Source organism: Puntigrus tetrazona, chromosome 10 (genome assembly GCF_018831695.1).
Source record: "Puntigrus tetrazona isolate hp1 chromosome 10, ASM1883169v1, whole genome shotgun sequence".
NCBI classification, from domain to species: domain Eukaryota; kingdom Metazoa; phylum Chordata; class Actinopteri; order Cypriniformes; family Cyprinidae; genus Puntigrus; species Puntigrus tetrazona.
In genome coordinates this window covers 13,795,725-13,809,348 of record NC_056708.1, presented here as the reverse complement: position 1 = coordinate 13,809,348, position 13,624 = coordinate 13,795,725, and the positions used below count along the sequence as shown (strand labels likewise).

The window sequence follows — 13,624 nt, the reverse complement described above, 5'->3', positions numbered from 1 at the left end:
TTATTTATTTGGTCTCATTTGTGACTCATCTCACTGGTTGATCACGGTGAATATTAAAAAGAACAGCAGTTCAGACAGAGGACAGAGAAACTAAAAGGTAATGAACGCCTGCAAACGAGACGTTGGTTGATGCAGGAGGTCCCTTTAAGGACCACATCGAAGCATTTAATGTGCAATGAAATTCTTTGCACTGGGAAAATTGCTTTGGATGTGTTTAAGTAAATCTGTTAATGCGGAGACTGAGGTATAGAGCGTCCGGAGGGAACGGCTGGGAATTTGGTTAGCGTATACTCAGTATGCACAGACAAGACATTCAATTAGACAGAGAGACTGTCATTAATTAAACCTACAGATATTCATTTAAGTTAACATGCTGGATTGCCAGAAAACCTCCCTTAATTATAGCTTGAAGCATATGCTTGATGCTGGTTTCTGCTGCCTGCACAAGGAACAAATATTCATTCATTTGAAGGCTCAGATGTACTCACAAACACAAAAAAAGAAATATTTATTGAAAAGCGTGTGTTCATGTACTCGGTAACAAACAGTCAATATCTAGCTATCATCTATTGTTCTGTACTTCTGTCTGTTGTTCTGTTTATTGTCTATCCTTCAATCTAACACGTTCTATCATCTATCTATCCTTTTATCATTCTATTGTTCTGTCCTTCTATCTGATGTTCTGTTTATTGCCTATCCTTCAATCTGACACGATTTATCTATTTATCTATCTATCTATCCATCCATCGTTTTATCGTTCTATCTATCGTTCTATTGTTATACCTATCGTTCTATCATCTATCTAGCTATCTATTGTTGGTCTGGGATCAGCAGTATTCTACAGATAAACTTTATGGCGTGCAAGAGTATAAGCATTAGAGGCACCAGGCCTCCAGGGTTCCTGCTCATTTTTAGATTAATTGGCAAGTGCTCAGGAGGCACAATCATCCAGAAACCTCACCGTGATCAACAGAGAGAAATAATCATCTAACCAAATTAAGAACTTCCCCCTCCAGGATAGCTTGAAATATTGAATGCATACAGATTTATGTTAAACTTTTTTGTGCGGGTATTTACATTCTTTGAAAGCTTGCAGGCATGTTTTTTTAATTATTATTTCTTCTTATACAAACATTTGGTAATATGGGAAACAAAGAATCCCTAAATCGTTTTACATAATTGGAAAAATATAGATGATCTAGCTTTTGTATTCATACACAGTTTTTTTTTTATAATTAAATGCAGCGACACCTTCCTGTTTAGACATAGATTTTGGTTTAAAAATAATGTTTTATGTCTGCTTTTGTCACTGTCTGCTGTCAGTGGGCTCTTAAATCAATTGAGAATTAAATTGAATGGGTATTCGATTAGAATTCGTTGCAATCAATTTTAAGAGATATTTCTTACGAGGCCTAACGTTTAACCGCTGAGAACGCCTCACGTTTCTATAGGGAACGCTTGCCCCCTGGCGTTTACATTTAGAAGTACGGTTCTGTTTCTATTTGTGGGAAACAATAATGTACAACGGAACACAACGCGCACACAGAGATTTATGAAACTTTCAAAAGTATGAAAGCGCTGCTTATAAAATAGTTTCAGTGTTAGCTTGTATTCTTGTATTCTGAGAAACAATTAGCAGATAATATTCGCCTGGGCGGAACTCTTTATTCGTTATGTTTCAACACGGTAACAAACCAGTCGTACGAAAAGGAAACATGTCGAGTTTAGTTTCTATTTAGCATTTTGAATGTTCTTTTAATTATTAAAACAACACAATATAACTGTGGTGTTACGTTAGCTCGTGCCTGTTTGCTTCAGTGCGCGCGCCCTTCAACGGTTGCGTCTGTTTCGAGTTTGGAGAATAGCTAGAATATTACAGCTGTGATAGATCATTAATAATGTCCAAATCTGCAGTTCCTCTTCGAGTTCTTTGTATTCACGGTTACCGACAGAATGGGACCTCTTTTAGAGAGAAGACGGGAGCATTGCGCAAACTATTAAAGAAAAAAGTGGAGCTGGTGTATATTAGTGCGCCACACCAAGTTCCTGCAATCCCAAAAGAAAGTGAGTTTAAAACGGATAATATTTGCTGTACCTCAAAACCCAGCGGGTTGCCTAGTATAAGTACAGAACAATATTTCATGCATCAGTGTTATTTGTGACCCAGTACCACAAAGCCGAGCTTAAGGGTTAAACTTTGTGAGATTTAAACATCAAGTTGAATAAATAAGCTTTCCATGGATGTATGGTTTGTTAAGACTGAAGAGTGTACAACTATTTAAAAACCTTGAGGGTGCAAAAAAATATAGAAATATTGAGAAAATCACCTTTGAAATTGTACCAGCAATGCATGTTACTAAGCAAAATCAAGTTTTGATATATTTACGGTAGAAATTCTAGGAAATACATTAATGGAAGATTACTTTATATCCTAATGATTTTTGGTACAAAAGAAAAATCAATCAGTTTGACCCATTCAATGTATTTTTGGCTATTACTACAAATATACCCTTGTCAATTATAAGTGGTCACATTATAAGTCTTTCTTTTTCGATGCCATCAGCCAATCAGGAGCCTGAAAAGACGGCCAGCTGTGATGAGGACCAGAGGGGCTGGTGGTTCTCTGATGTCCAGGCACGAAGTTTCAACGCTCAGCAGGAGTGTGAGAGCAGCCTGGGTCTGGAAGAGAGCGTAGAGACTGTGAAAAGCGCAGTGAAGGATCTTGGCCCCTTCGATGGCATCCTGGGTTTTAGTCAAGGTGCCGCCCTGGTGGCTATGCTGTGTGCCCTGCAAGAACAAAAACTAGAGGCTGCTTTTAATTTCCGCTTTGCCATCCTGGTCGCCGGATTCCGCAGTGCCTGTTCTCAGCATCAGCGCTTTTATGAAGGGCCGGCGATAACAATCCCATCTTTGCATGTGTTTGGACAGGATGACCGTGTAATTCCAGAGGAGATGAGCCGCGATCTGCTGCCAGCGTTCGATGGAGCTCAACACCTCATTCATCCCGGTGGACACTTTGTTCCAGCGGCATCTTCTCACAGGCAGACATACCAAGACTTCCTCAAGAAGTTTGAGTGAGATGACAAAAGAGTATCTGAGAGTTCCTGGAATAAACAGGTCTAAGTTAAATGTACTTCTTGAAATATTGCTGCTTTATAAAAGCCTTGGGAATTGAACGGTCAGTCAAAAGATGTTTTACACTGTTCTCAGGGAAACGGTTGCTTTAATAAAGACGTTCATAAGTATGCAGTGCCGAGTCTATTTGAAGGATATTTTGGGGTTCAAAGCTACGCTCTGTAGACTGGTATTGTTTACTAATGAAAGTAATATTAATTTAATACCTATTCTGTTTCTAATCTAACTGCTTGATTCTAAAAGAGCCTAAAGTTGTCTGTTCTTTTTCTTTTCATTTATTATTTTAAAAAAGACACTTTATTTATCACAATAATTACATATAGTTTCTCATTTGTATTTTGGATAAAAGCATCTGCTAAATGTAAATGTAATATACGATTAGGCCAATATACTAAATATAACATTGAATATATATATATATATATACATGGAGTGATAAATAGAATTGCAAAAATGTATTACAGAATTTAAATAAAATGTTTTAATATCTTAAGACAAAACAAAACGTTTTTGCTGAACATTATATTTGATACAGCATGCTTTTAAGGCTAATATATTATGATATAGGTGAGTATGGAGGTCATTGAGTATGATTATTAAGAGGCCCAGAATGAACACAAATATGCATTTTGGTGCAGTTGCTGATATTTATATGACCAAAATCATTTTGAAGTTCTAATAGCTTGTAATGTGAATAATTAATACTTTTTCTTGCAACAATGAATGTTAAACCGTTAAACTCCAGTTGTCAGTGTAGCAATAATATGTCTTAGCAACATGATATTAAATGCTTAGTTTTATGATTAAGATTAGTTTATATTGCGGGGGTCAAAAAAATGCAAAACAATACAATGATGAAATATAAAATATAAAAAAAAGTTAATCAAAAATCTGTGTGTATTACATTTGATACGTTTAACATTTTCACGTGTTAACATGATGTTATACAAAAGCGCTTATATTAATTATTGTATGTTTTTTAAAAAAACGTGTTTGTGGAACTGTAAAGTCTTCAAATACTTGACGTATTTGACGTGGATGCATTATCGGATTCTCAGTCATTTGAGTTTAGTGTTGGCACCTGCAGTACCTCCTGTTCCCAGTGGGGGAGGTAGTGAGCGTCTTTCCCTTGCAGCTGTTTATCATTTTGATTTCTCTGTCAGTGTCTGTGTGTGCTTGTGCACGCTCACAGGCAGATCGGGAACTCTGTGTTCTCGTGTAGCTTAAAGGGAGTTTGGCGGCCCAGGATTGCATTCGTGATGATTTCCAGATGTTTGTGGGAAGCACTCCTCTATTCTCATTCTTTCCAATGTAGCCAGAGCGGCCCTGCACCTTGCCTTTAAATGACCCGATCTCTCACTTTTTTCCCACTTTCCCTGGCTCCGTCCCTCTCTTATTCTAGTAAATGGTAATAAAAGTTCGAGACACGCGGCTCTGTACACAACTCCGTCATTAGGCTGCGATTTATTCTATAAACAGTTTGAACTGTATATTGAAGAAAGTTGATTAAAAGCTCAAATTTGACCCTGGTTACTTTGTTACAACACTTTTGTGGTTTCATTGTCCCTTTAAGACAAGTCACTTCACTCGGCGGCCATCTTAAAAATGCCTTGAGGCAAGTATTTTCTGTACAAGTAATCAAAGTAATCAGCTTCTCTCTGCTTAAAATCTGTATTTGTCCGATCCAGTTTGTACACTAGAGCTTGTTTACTATAATAATCTATGAAAAAGGTTTTTACAGAGCCCCTAAAGGGACATTGTGATGGAGAGAAAGTGAGATTGAGAAAAATTATTTCTCAGTGCTTTTGCTTTCCCCAGAGAAATTTTTTACAGAGAAAAAAAAGTATACCCAACTAGCGAAATTCATCAAATTAAGATGAATCTGAGTGAAATGTGAGGGTGATATCAAATTAGAGGAACAAATATATATATATATATATATATATATATATATATATATATATATATATATATATATATATATATATATATCAACACATTATACAACCAATAGCAAGTCAATGATTACATTTTACAGCCCTCCCACCCCCTCCATTTGTTTTTCCCCTTTTTGTTTTTCTGTTCTTTCCTTCTCCATGCCACGTGTCTCTTTCTCCACTCAAACACATGGTTTTGATAAATGGAAGACAAGAGAAGAGGAGAAACACAGAAACTCCCTCTTGCCACTAAGTTTTACAACAGCTCCGTGACTCCCGGCCTCAGGAATCCAAGGTCTTACACAACAGCAGTGGTCAGGGATGAGAGGGAGAGTTGTGTAAGAAATGTCTGGAAAAGATAGACGTGAGTGCTGTATCAGGCTATATTTTGACTTTGGTGGGCTATAGTAGAAGGCAGGGTGATGCCAGCAACCTGTGTTAAAAGCAACAGGAATTTTTTCTGAGGAATGAAAAAGGTGTGGTTTCGAAAATGTGGGCGGAGCTACAACATGTTTTTATAAGAGTAGCCTGTTATCCTGCACAGTTAAACAATATTTTACATTCTCTCATCCTGAAAGCTGATTTTATGGACTATATCTGGACTTTTGCATTTATTTTTGCTTCATATTGGAAATCTATGTCTTTACAGGAGAATTTGGAGCAGTTATGATTTTGGGTATCTAGCTTGTTGTTGGAGCCATGTATGTATTATAGTATTATATCTTACAGACAAAATGGTTTAATTTAAAAGATTATTTGTGTATTTATGTGTGTGTGTGTGTGTATATATATATATATGTGTGTGTGTGTGTGTGTGTGTGTGTGTGTGTGTGTGTGTGTGTGTGTCTGAAATGTTGCTTTAGACATTTCTTTAATACTTGAGGAAGGCTGAAAGGCATTTGTGAAGTTTCCCAGAAGAGCAGATGAAGGTTAATTCCAGGAAAGTTTGTTGGGGTAAAGAGGTCACGGTGAAGACACTGGGTCTCATTCACTAATAGCTAATTGCGTGCGTTATTCGCATTTATACGCACATTTGAACCTCAAAAATGTTCTGCCTAACTCAAAACACGAGCGTACGCACATATGTTTGTTCTTAAACTTTTTCTTCTGTTAGTAAATTAGGAGTCTTTGAGCGCCAGCATTTAAGACGTTAGTAATTTGCATAATGTATGCCCAAACCAGCTCCATATAAGGGCTTTCCGCAAAGAAGTTCGTCACTCTCCGCAAACATCTGTGCACTCTCTCACGAGCACGCGCCGCAATGTCTTCAAGCAGCACGAACGTGCCATGCCTCCAAAACACAAGGTGAGAAACAATAACCACTGTTAATATAAGGATAGATCAGGTGATTTTACTGTATTATCAGTTTTTAATATCTAGTTACTTTTTACCCACCCTGTAAATATAATATCTAATTATATGTAGGGTTCTTTATACAACTTATACATATGATTATTGCGTATGTGTGGTATAAGTTCTTGATTTTTTTCGTACATTTAGAATACATTTTAGCACTAAGGTGTAATCATGATTTATTTGTGAAAACGTGCACGTAAAAAAAAGTAATTGTGCGCACGCATGTTTAGTGAACGAGACCCGCTGTTTTGCTGGTGTGAACGAACTGACCAATCAGATCTCAGCAAAGACAAAGCACGTGGAGGGAGTTTCCTAAAGAGGTGATTTAACGTAAAGAATGACTATGATGTCACTCCGATGTCAGTGTCGTGAAGCAGGGCCCATATTTACAGAAAAGAGTGACAAACAAAGAAATTTTCCAGTGAAAACTATTTCATGTTATGAAATGAGGGGAGGATGAGGAATTGTTTTGTTACCATGTTAGTGTTTTTTTTTTTTACTTTAAGAGGGTCAGGCTGTGTTTCATAACCAGGAATTCAGGAATTCATCCAGCAGAGTGTGGTTTGAGTTAGGCCCTACTTATTATTTATTTCCAGCCTGATCCAAACACACAGTCCTGCCACTTCATGGTTTTCCTGTTTATGTGGACAGCCAAAGTTTGCTTCCTGACTTCTCAACTTCCAAACTCATCTCCTTTCTGGGCTGAAGGAACTCTCTGCTGTCACTGGTAAGACCTACAAGGTTTTGGTGAAGAGGAAATGCTTTAATCTGGACAAAAACCTTCAAATTCTTGTGGTTTGGCTGTTCCTTTTTGTGCGTCTGGTTGTTTTGGGGTCATGTTTGGGTCAGTTAAAAATGGAGCTAATAAATCCCAGACTATACTTTCCAATATACTTTTTAATACAGAATTGAAACTTTTATTAGGTCAAACCATGCTGCCGATTTTTTTTATTATTTAATGTATAAATGTTTTCAGTGTTTCTGCCTCAAGGTCTGAAACAGTTTATCTTCTTTTAGAGGCTGAATGTGTAATTTATAATACTTGGAGTGGCTGTGAATCAGTGTGTGTGTGTCCGTCCCTGCACAATGCCCTTAGCCCTGAACAGTAAGAGTTTATGTGCTGAGGTTCAAGTATCAGCACATGGTCTCTTACTTGTAGGGAAAAGAGTCTTTATCAACCTCTCATCGCTTTGTTTAAAAATATTCAGTTTACTTTTAATCATTTAGCAACAAATACAGGATGTCACAAGTTTCAATTTTCAGAAAGAATTAAGATTAAGCTTTATTAGTACAGACCAAAAAAAAAAATTTTTAAATCAAGGAAGTGTCATAAATTACTGTTGTCTGCTAAATGATGAAATGTAATGCTCAACATAGTTTAGATTATATGAATTCATTTTATTTTACAACTAAAAATCTGAGCTAATAATGATAATAATAATTACATTTTAAAAAAATTCAATGGAGACTCATAATCCAAAAATGCTTAAAGATTTAGATAACCATGGGACAAATTTTTTTGGTTTTTATTTTTTAAAAGTTGCCATAATTTTAAATATTTAGAACGGTCACACAAATGTATCAAGCAAAAGGCAACACTAATCAGCAAGTTTCAGAAGCTAGAAAAAAAATAATTAGGCCTACTTTTTAAATCAAATGTATGTTTAGGAAGTAGCTTTATTTCTTGTCTGCTAAATGATGATTTTTCAACATGCATTTTACTTGTTTCTATGATCTAAAAATCGTTTACATAAATTACACTAGGGGAATATATATATATTTTTGTATTAAATTAATTAATGAAATTAATTTAAAAAACTGCTATAATTTTAAATATGTAGGAATGTCTCAAGTTTATCAGACAAAAAGGCAACAATAATATTCAGTAAGTTTATATATATATATATATATATATATATATATATATATATATATATATATATATATATATATATATATATATGAATCCATAAAATCCAAAAAATGTAAAATGTAGATAGTCCTGCAAAAATATTATTATTATTATTAAAAACTGCCATAATATAAAATATTTAAACCAAAACAGGGGACATTGTCTTTGGATGTTGAGATTTTATTTACTGGAACAGCAATGGTACAACATAACACTTGCCTACAGATTGTTTTCCGCAACCACAAACTCTCTCCTCCAGAGGGCGATGTGTGACTGCTAAACTTGATTTCTTTTCTTTTCTTTTTTACGTTGAGCCATATTCTATCGCACGCCACTGAAAATTGCTGCAGATCAAAATACATTTAAACAACACATCCCTGCTAATATGTATTAATTACTCACTGAATTGACTGAAACACCTGCCCTGCTGTCCCAGATGTCACCGCAACCGGTAAAAAGAATATGTACAGCTTTCATCAGTTACGCATGAAACACATTCTGTCACTCTATCCTAATTGCAACTGCCTCTTCCTGCTCCACAGGAAATTGTCTGGAAAAAAAAGGAGCAGTCACTGGCACGCCACGTTAGAATGAATCACTTGGCCATCAGGGAGCAAACTGAATCATCAGGAAAACATCCGAGAGAAATAATTGTACATTCTGGTACAGTACATGATTTAATTACAATCTGTATTGAAGTGTTTAGTATATGTTGCGTTAAGAATAAAGTTTTCGGTCACAAAATGAGAATCGCAGCGTAGCTTTGATCCTTCAGTCTGAGAAAAACATGCTTACTTTCACATCTGCGGAAAGAGTCTTTTAATAGAGTTTCAGAAGAAGGGAAAGATAAATAAATAAATAAATTCAGACTTTGACCTACTTTCGAAAATCGAATCATTCTGTAAGTGCTTCTCAGAAAATCCTCGCCGTGTTACAGTTTGACATGCATTCATTCTGGTTTCACGCAATCATTTCTGGTGATTGACGAAATAACACCTGCCCCTTGGCGACCATGGCTGTAGACTGTTACCACGTGCCAACGCTACAGTAACAATCTAAAGCCACGGTCACCATGGAGACAGCAGAGGTAGGAATGAGGGGGTGTTGGCATGGTAACTAGAAATAGTGCAATCCTATTGGCTTGTTTCGATGAAACGCCATGCCTCCATAGCACAGGACTCCCCCAATACAGGCTCAGATATACACAACTGTTTGCCATCACAGCCGAGTATTTCTGATGAATGCGTGCATGCGCATTTTAACAGCCTTCCCTTTTCAATCACAACCTAAGTTATACAGATGATAGGCTTCTGTATTAGTGATGCTGGAGCCAGACTTCAGTAGCCATGACTGTAGACTGTTACTGTACTGTTGGACTCCATAAGCAGTAAGCAGTCTAGAGCCAAGGTCATGAAGTGCTGGCAAATCGGTAAAGACTCATGCTGGGCAACACCGAGAAGAATTCAGCTCACAGGGAGAGACAGAACTGCTGCTGCAATTAAAGAGAAGTGTTACAGAGAAAACAAACGTATCTAGATGAATAAGATGTTGATTTAATATAAGTATGGAACATGGCCATGAATCTGATGCATAACGTGGGTTATTTCATTAAAAAGGGCATTGGTTTGCCCAAGCATAATGTTCTCAGGAACACGGATTCCCAAGAGCCTCGCTGCCGGGTCAGTGACGTAGATGCAAGCTAGAACCCCTTTGAAAGTCGTTCCGTTTCCTGAAAGTTTTTTTTTTTTTCAGTTATGTTTTATTCTATATATATTACCTGATACTTAGTGACTCTTACTGGCAGCCCAGAGTTAGACTGATAAAATGCATTTGGTTCTGAAAGAAGTACTTAGACTTGAGACCAATAGCCGCTGTCCGTGGTGCTGAAAATACAGCTTCACTCTGCTTTATTTTAATAAAAATAAATTCATAAATGAATATAGTAATCCTATATAATTCACAGCATTTTTGTTGAATATATTAAGCTATCAAGAAATAACACATTAAAAAGTGATGTATAAATAATTTTCACTAAATTTCACAAATAATTACAAAGAAATGGCAAGTAACACATTGAACTGAATGTGTAGAATGTGTAAAGCCTACTCAAGATTGAAGGTGGTTAGTTAAGAAATATAAAGAACTAAAATAAAAAGAACAATTATTGGCAGAATATAATGAACTGACACCCTCATAGACACAGTTAAGGTGTTATTCTGCTTCAGGCATCTGCTTTTGAGTTCCACATGTTACAAATAAATAAATAAAATTCAGGGTGAGTAAATAATGACGGGATGTTAATTTTTGGTTGCACTGTTCCTTTAAGAATTAAAATATATTTTGTGTAGGCTACAACTTAAAAAAATTGGTCATTAGTGTCGTTGGCTATGCTAATTCAATTGTACATTCATTAATTTGCAGAGAATGAATAACTGTGTCATCAATGAATGAAAACGGACGCCCACTCCCTTCTTGAACACCCCCGCGAAAAATAAAAGAATTGTGCTGCAGTCGCGTGTGTGTGTGTGTGTGTGTGTGTGCGTGTGCGTGTGCGTGTGGCTGAGCGCGCTGTCTCTTTAAAGGGTTACAGTAGGTGACTACGAATCATCTGCAAAGTGCGCAAGAGTGACGCAGACCTGACTTCAACGCCTGAATACACGTCACAGAATCTGTGTAGAAAAAAAAGGTGAACGGAAACGTTAGGTAGGAAGGAAATTCATAGCCAATACTCAAAATGGGGAGGAATGAGGGAGGTAAAACACAAAAACGACTTCGTTTAATATAACGGCAAAAAATAAAACGATGGTTAGTGGAGGAACGAGAGCACCAACAGGAAAGAAAGGACAGCGGGAGTGTTGCCATGTCTTGCTGTTTTAAGCGACTTGGTCTATTGTTTTTGCACTTAGAAATGTTCTGTTTTAGGCTTAGAATACACAAATGAAATGTCTTTATCTGTTTAAGCGAGGGATTTTAAAATGAACGGCAGAAGAAATCGTTCCTTTCCTACAAAACTACTGTTTTATTTGGATGCCTATTATACGGAATACTTTACAAGCTAAATTAGTATTTAATTGTTTTTTCTCGGTCAGGACCTGGCAACAACGACGATAGTCATCTCTACCGGAAATCTACCGGTGTCACACATTCACGAGAGAGTTTAAGCGAAGATTGGGATGACATTATACATTAGATGCTTGTTCACTTACAGCGATATTCAGTGACAGACTCATTTCACGAAATAGAAATACACGTTTTAAATGTCTGTCTGCCATTCCCTAAAGGCGATGCAGAATGAGGCAGTTGTATAACGAATAATACAAATCCTAGCCTCACAAATTCATTTTTTTTAAACATATTCTTTAGTTTAACTAGTGAAAGCAAGCTTTTTCAGCACCAACTGCATTGTCCAACAGACTGTTCTCTTTAAAGGGTCTTCATGCTGCCCACGTGCGAAAAAAGTGAGTCACACTGCAGCAAGTTTCAGGTCGCCTGCAATATGCCGTACATCTTTTAATAAACACGCATAAAAATTATTATCTGGGAAAGGAAAAACTTCTAAGACTTCGGCGTTTGGCACCCTTCGGGACGTTTCTAAATGAACTAACAGGCTGCCACCGTGCCATTTTCAACCAAACTGTGTCAAATCACTCTTACCTTGAAATATAGGGGTCCTCGTCAAAATGCAGGCGATTTTCTGACGGCTGTCCGTTTTCTAGTACCTCGTCTATTAGATGTTGGCGCTCCAGTAGGACGGCTCGGTGAAGCTACTGCGTAACGAGAACTTCTTTCTAGCCCGAGTGTCTCCATATGGGCCACTGTCTACACTCGTCACGCTCGTCTAGTCTTCTTTTTCCTAGTAGAAACAAGCAGCTCTCAAGCGCTTTTCCATCTACCGTGCGCTTTTTATAGAGATCTGATAGTACTAGTAAGCTGGAGAGGGAAGGGGACTCATTCACTAAAAAGCATCACCTACTCAACTACGCGCGTGCACTACGTCATTGACGGAATTTTGTCAACGGGGCTGCTATTTATAAAGACCAAGGAGAGTTTGGATTCTCATAATGCTCAGTCAAATGAGCACAGGATGATTATATATAGACTGTGTATCCTTGCTCCTTCTTCCGAACCTTCCAGTTAAACTCTTAAAACGTATTTAAATGCATTATTTAAAAAAAAATGGTCTGGTTTTGATGTAGTGGAGGAGACTTCAGGAAAGACCGTCAGTTTGAAAAGATGCGAGTAGGCTATAAATATAATAGTGTAAGTTTGAGACACAAAAACACCTGTGTTAAAGATGGTTAAAAATATATTACAGCACCTCTCTCAGGCTCCTCTGTATAAGGTTGAACAGCAATGTGATATATGTGTGTGTTTAGTTGCGATTGTATTTTCATTGAACGCACTATGGAAATGCGTCCGTGTTGTATGATGAGTAAAGTGCAAAGAAAAGAAAAGAATTCTGGATTTGTGTGTGTTATCGTGCGCGAGCGCGCGAGTCGTGATTCCTCGCGCGCCGTTCACCCTTTGATTACCACCGCGTTTCAGTGCGGACGCCCTTTTTTTTTTACAAAGCAAGGACGGGAACATCGCGGTATGATTACTTGTGTTTGATGCGACAGATAAGTCGACCGCCATTCGGCTGTTCTAACAAACTGAATCATACAACGCGCAGAACGTCGACGGGCTCTCTGCGGGTCGCGTCGCTGAATCATTCGCGAGGAGACGCGTTTGGGTTTTCAGACGGACGTCAACGGGAAGCGGTCAAAGCGGCAGAGGATTGATCAGCCTCCTGAAATCAATGCAAGCGTAACTCGATTTGATATCTCTAAGTGCGCCGAGAGCACGCAAACGCGTACAACCGGTAGTCTACGTCCTCATGACCAATTCTGGATAGTGATTTGGGGAACCCTGAGACGTAATGCACGTGTCAGACGGGTAGCTCGTATTCTCCCTCCTGAACGTGGGATGATCAAGACGGCGGAATACACCGCGTGCCCCCGCAAAGGGTACGTCCCTGAGGAAGTTTGCAGCTTTTCGAACTTTTGCTGTGCTCGCATCAACTTATATAGAGCATTGCGTTAGAGAACATGCTATTTAAACAAGAATAGCTTGATTTTGACAACGTGCTGCCAACTCGCGCATAAGAATGCTTTTGCGCTTACCTCACTGATGAGACCACAAAAACAACCCTCAACCGAGGGTCAGTTTTTTTTCCTAATCATCTGAAAATGTAATAAATCAGCTTTCCATTGACGTACAATATTTGGCCGAGATGCTCTTTAAA

General features: G+C 37.7%; 1 protein-coding gene and 1 long non-coding RNA gene across 2 annotated transcripts; one reads left to right on the top strand and one right to left on the bottom strand.

The window, feature by feature from the left end:
- Positions 1 to 1,529: 1,529 nt before the first annotated feature.
- Positions 1,530 to 3,245, top strand: ovca2 (OVCA2 serine hydrolase domain containing). Its single transcript, XM_043250045.1, has 2 exons — positions 1,530 to 2,064; positions 2,564 to 3,245. The coding sequence occupies exons 1-2, from the start codon at positions 1,899 to 1,901 to the stop codon at positions 3,076 to 3,078; spliced, it is 681 nt and encodes a 226-aa protein (XP_043105980.1). The 5' UTR covers positions 1,530 to 1,898; the 3' UTR covers positions 3,079 to 3,245.
- A 5,259-nt stretch (positions 3,246 to 8,504) lies between these two features.
- LOC122353041 lies at positions 8,505 to 12,083 on the bottom strand. Its single transcript, XR_006251948.1, has 2 exons — positions 11,995 to 12,083; positions 8,505 to 11,009 (listed from the first exon to the last, which is right to left on the bottom strand). It is a non-coding gene; the product is annotated as an uncharacterized LOC122353041 (long non-coding RNA).
- Positions 12,084 to 13,624: the final 1,541 nt, after the last annotated feature.